This window comes from Pteropus vampyrus, unplaced genomic scaffold, assembly GCF_000151845.1.
Source record: "Pteropus vampyrus isolate Shadow unplaced genomic scaffold, Pvam_2.0 Scaffold624, whole genome shotgun sequence".
NCBI lineage: Eukaryota > Metazoa > Chordata > Mammalia > Chiroptera > Pteropodidae > Pteropus > Pteropus vampyrus.
In genome coordinates, this window is record NW_011889405.1 from 15,996 (window position 1) to 21,485 (window position 5,490).

Sequence of the window (5,490 nt, forward strand, 5' to 3'; positions counted from 1 at the left end):
TTTAAAACTTCCAGAGGAAGCTCTAACAGTGGTTTTATTTATTTAACTTCGGGATATTGCCAGATAACTCGAACAAGGTACAAAAAGGCACTAATAATAGACACAAGTGACTATTTTGACCGCATTAAATTAAAACCTTGTGTTAGAGTCACCGTCCACTTTAAGCCACGCATAGTGAGCGCCCAGGAGACCACAGACCTGAGTGCGACACTGGAGGCGGAGCCGTAAGTCAGACAGGACCCTGGGCACACGTGCACCCCCTTCTCGCCACTTATGTGACTTTCCCTCCTGCGTGAGATCGTGCTCCTTCCCTAACGGGCCGACAGGTCTGCTCCTGTGGGTAACAGCAGAGGAGGCAGCAGCAAGAGGGAGCTGGAACAGCATCGTCCCCGCTGACCACGGGCTGCCCACCTCGGCGGGATCAGTCAAGACAGACTAAAGGGTTCCAAGTCTTCGGTGGCGGGAAATCGGACTGCCTGGGGCCGAAATGACTAGGGGTGGGAGGTCTTCCAGAGTGTGCCTTATTCCTGAGGGTCCGTGCTTTGCTGCCATGGCACGCCCGGTCTATGCCTTCTTGTGTTCGGCATTTGTACTGGCCCCCTGCTTCAGTCTGCTCTCACGGTTGCCCAGGAAACCACATCAGCAGCTATCGCTTGAAGTCTGGTGGCCCCTCGTTTGGCTGTGAAACACCAAATGAGCATCACTCCATAAAGGTGCTGTCCCCAAAGTACAGGTGCTTCGGTGCTGGCAGGCGGGCAACATTCCAACACTTTTTGGGTAACATGACCACGTCACTTAACAAGGAGGTGATAACACAGAACCAGGAAACACCTGTGGTGCCCTGTGTGCGTTCTCGCCCCCCTGGCACACCGCACTCTAGAATTTTAGTCTTGCTGTTTGCAAGACCTATGATGACATGCACCCTAAATGCATTCTTGATTCATTGGCCATCCTGACAAATGCCCTGCTATAAAACACTAAAACATTAGATTAAATATTTAAAACTATTTTAGATGCATATTTGAATGGGTAAAGGGAATCAAATATATGGTAGCTGAAGGAAACTGGACTTTGGGTGGTAATCACACAATAGAATATATAGATGTCAAATTATAATGTACACCTGAAAATTATGTAATTGTATTAAACTAATATTACCCCAATAAACTTAATAGAATAAATAAATAAATAAATAAATAAATAAATAAGCTTTTCAGTTTCTTCAGTCAATGCATGAAAAGCCTAACTGAGACCGTCCTGAGAAACACCGACACTTGTAACACACAGCGAAGTCCCCTTTCGGAGCACGCGTGGCAAGGCCGGAGGACCTCTATCCAGCCACCGAAGAGGCTCCTTCTCGCTCTACGAAATTACTGCCAAAGGTTCAGCACTCAAGACTTACGTTACTGCCCATGTCAGAAAAGGTCATGATATAAAAATGTTTCACAATCGACTCTTTAATAAACTGGTTATGAAGTAAATCAATGTTTAAAATGCACAAAAACGATCAAAGAGGGCAGGTCCGACAGTGGTAGAAAGGTAGAAATGAACTTCTTTAAAAATCTCAAAATCATTTTTAATAACCAATAAATTTTCAATGAAATAATCACAAAACATTTATCTACCTCTCATTAAGTTTGTGTCAACACCATTTTAATTACACAGATTATTTTTATCACTTAAAAACAATTCCCAACATCTCATGGCTAACGGGGCGACAACACCAAGGGTTGAGGTGTGTTATCTGAAGTGTCGAGGGTAACGGGGGAGGAAGGCCAGGGGGCTGAGTTACAGACGGACCCCCATCTCACAGCAAGAAGGCAGTGACGAGTCCCTACGGATGCGGAGGCAAGCCTGGAAACAGAAGCCAGTACGACGGTAGCTTCTGGGGACGGTAGCTTCTGGGGACACATCAGGGACCCTGGGGGGCAGTGGGGTGGAGCAGGGTACTAATACTTTCCGTTGCAATCCCGGCTATATCATCACTTTTCACTCATGTGTATGTTTCACTTTGATGATAATGCGTTTTTTCCTTATTAATGTCCAATTAGTAGTAATCCTTCTTGACCTTTATCCAGCAGACTCCCAACAAAGTAGAACAAATGTGCCCTAAGAAAGGTATGTTCCACTGCCTCGAGAACATGCCTTGGTTGTGGGCGGTAAAAAGGTAAAGAAAACTAAAAGCTATTAATGGTGACTATGTCACACTTGCTGGTGACGTGAGCATAGTGAACCTGCTCCCGCTGTTTGCCCTTGGGCCAGTTTTCCACTACGCGTGCCTGAGGCACACACGGACACAAAATGGTGCTGCCACCAGCACGAGGGACCTGGCAGGGTGGCTCTGCTTGGGTGAATTTACACATTCCTCAGCCTTTCCAAAAGGAGCATTTCCAGAGATAATCAGATTCTCAGTGACGCACAGAATCCAACCAAACCGTGGTGCACGGACCGGGACACTGCGTGCTAATTCATGGTGGACACCCCTCCCTGTGACAGTGACGCTCACTCCCTCTGTCCAAGGCCCCTTGCCGCTCAGACGGCCGTGTGCTGAGCCTGAACCAGAGTCAGAAGCACAACGAGAGGGCCGTGAGCCTCCTCCGGGGCACGCACCACTTCCCTAGGGAAGGCAGGGCCACATCCCCAGGGACAGTGCCTCCTCCCCCTGGCAGCACTGGACACACTGGAACTCCTTTCCCTTTGTGCCAGGGCTGACCGTGCCCCTGCCATGATCCTTTCTCTAGTGGGTCATCACCAATTAAACTGGAAGGCGGCTTCTAGGCAGGAAGCTATTTCTTCCAGCTTCTGTTGTGAGGTCATCAGTAAGTGAAACCCTTCCTGGATGCTCATCTTATTTCTCAGCCACTAGGGGTCACCTCACTCTGTCTCCTGTTATAGTCTACACCTTGCTCAGGCTTCAAGGGTTATTTGGTGTCCCTAGTACCCAAACCCAGCCAGCAGCTTAGCAGCCCCTGTCCATTGGAGCCCACTACCCCCTGACTCTGTCCACCTAGACACTGCCACCTCGTCCTCCGCCACATCAGAAGTTTCCATCTGGGCCGGTCACTCTGGCTTGACAATGTCACATGGTCCGGGCTTTTCCCTCTGCTTTCCTCCTTGCTTCTGGCCCCGAGCTGTATTGTCAGTTGCCTCCCGGCGTTTCTAGCGTCCAGACAGGTCTGTGGCTGGCCGTCGCAGACTAAACCAATGACAGCTCAAGTGTTTTCAGACAGTCAGCCCTAGATTGCTGCATTACATTTAAAAAAATCAATTTGTTTTTTCCAGTTTTGTTTTGTGAACCAAGTTTCACGGCCTTCTGGATTTTTACCCACTTCCGCACCCCCACGTCACTGTCCATGGAGCTCTCAGTGACTTCGGCAGGGCTCTGCAATGGAAAATCATGTGGACATTGTGGTTAGGGCTGTTAGACTTTGGGGCAAGGACATGCTCTCCCCTCCAACACGAACTCAAAGCTAGGTGGGCACGCAAGGCAGAAAACGAGCGGCCATTAGCAGGAGCCAAGGGCGGGTTGGACAACACGAGAAACAGAGGCTGCACTGGCAGGGTGGGAAACGAAGCTCAAGTTCAATTATGGCGATTCGGTCGGCCTCCTATTTAGCCCTTCTGTCCACCTGGGCCCACGATGCTGCTTCTCAATGTGCCCTACCACCCCCCGACCTCCTGGGAGCTCAATACAGTGTAACTCAACTCATCAAACTTTTAACAACTAGGGAGTAGAAAATGCTGCAGTTAATGGTCAACGAGGATGCCGTGGTTCAGCACTTCTCTGATGGGCCAGAGGATATAAACTGAGCCCCAGAAAATGACACCACTTGAGGTGCAGACAGTGTCCTTTCCTGCGTTCATTGGTCCAGAAAATACCAAACACCTGGGCGGGTTTATGTGGAGGGTGGCTGCTGCGGCGCAGGCGCAGGCTCAGGACGGGGACTCGGCCGCGGCTGCCAAGTCCCACCTGGAGCATGCGCGCTGCTAGCCGTTTGGGTTTGTCTGGGTTCTGCTCCACTCACTGACTCTAAACAACCTTATTTCTATTTAATAATGAAGGATTTGCGATTACTTACAATTTCAGACACTGGGATTTGGTACAGTTACATGGCTTTTTAGACTTTGTGTCCCATGAACTAAGAGTTACTCTACAAAGATTAAAAAAGAAAATGTATTCAGATTGTTACTCTTTTTAAAAAGAGAATTAGCTAAGCATCTGGCGTTTTTGAACAATTACTGAAAATCTCCACACCAGGCACCAGGCAGTTCTAGGTATTATTTCTGGGTGCCTGATCATGAAATGGGGTGGCATGCGTGTTCGTGGCGGGTCGGAACCACCTGGCCAGCCCCAGCCTACCCACCCAGAGACCCAACTGGGGGGCGGAGGGCGCCTTGCTGCTGGTCCCTCCCTGGGAGCCTTCCCAGAGCTTCTTCCCCTGGTCTGCTTACACCTCTGTTGTGTGCAGCCCCCGCCCCCCCACACCAAATAGGTCTTGTTATTTTTGTATTTTCTAAAATCTGAACACCACTGCAGAGTACAAATTCAAGAACAGCGGTTACACCACCGCACGTTTGTACCGGTGTCCGAGCTGTCTGCACTGCGTTATCAACAACTGTGTCCGAGCTCACTTTGAGGGTGCCGCATGACCATGGGGACCTCCCTCCTCACTGTTCTTTAGGAAAGGAGACTGGAAGCCAGCTCCAGGGGCATTGGAGAGGACAGGCAAGTGTGTCCCGGATGCCGCTGACAGTGAGGGGCAGCGATGGCTTAGAAATCGGGGCATGTTCCCCAGCATGACTCGGCAGCGCTGCTCCCCGAGGAGCTCAGAATGCGAGTGGGGGGCGGGGGGGCACATGCAGACGCAGCAGCCGGGTAAGGGGTAGAGCTCTCCCTCTCCCTGCCGTGCGGCTGCCTCGTGCCCGGAGGTTGCATGCAGGCTCCCGGGCGGGGCACCGCTCAGCCTCAGGTTCCCGTAGGGACTACAGCAGCACCTGGCCTCCGCCGCCGCACAGAGCACAGGGGTGCTCCCACCACTCGCCCCGGGGTTGTGGCTAGCACAAGCCCCCTGAGAGCGGGTGTGGGGTGGACCCCTCTGCTGTGGGCTCTGCCCTCGCACACTCAGCCATATTGAGTCAGGACTGGCCGCCTCGGCCGACGTGCTGGACTCATGGACCGGCCGCCGCCGTTCACCATCTACGTTTCTGTTCGGTGACGCTCCGCACCCCCCACCCCGCCCATCCAAGACAGCTACCGGTGCCTGACTCGTGTACAGCTGCTAATTGTTGTGTCTTCTGCAGACGGCTCTGATTTTTAATATAATGTCTCCAAACTATGTCATCGAACACTATATTAATTATTCATCTAATTTAGTTTTTCCCTTTATAGATAGGGGAGTTGCAGCTTTCTGCCCTCATGGGTACCCAGAGTTGGCAGCTCTGGCTAGATGGCCCCGGGCCCATCTGCCTTGGATCACACTTGAGTTGTTC

The 5,490-nt window shown here is 51.1% G+C and overlaps 1 protein-coding gene across 1 annotated transcript in view; it reads right to left on the reverse strand.

Annotated features, from left to right (window-relative positions):
* Positions 1-5,490, reverse strand: part of TESMIN (testis expressed metallothionein like protein) — a gene marked incomplete at its 3' end in the record, with an annotated part of 25,462 nt that overhangs the window by 7,932 nt on the left and 12,040 nt on the right. The window contains exons 7-8 of the mRNA XM_011384791.1: positions 3,076-3,093; positions 2,948-2,958 (exon numbers count right to left, since the gene is read on the reverse strand). Coding sequence (XP_011383093.1) covers positions 2,948-2,958; positions 3,076-3,093 — 29 coding nt within the window. The remainder of the gene's footprint in view (positions 1-2,947; positions 2,959-3,075; positions 3,094-5,490) is intronic.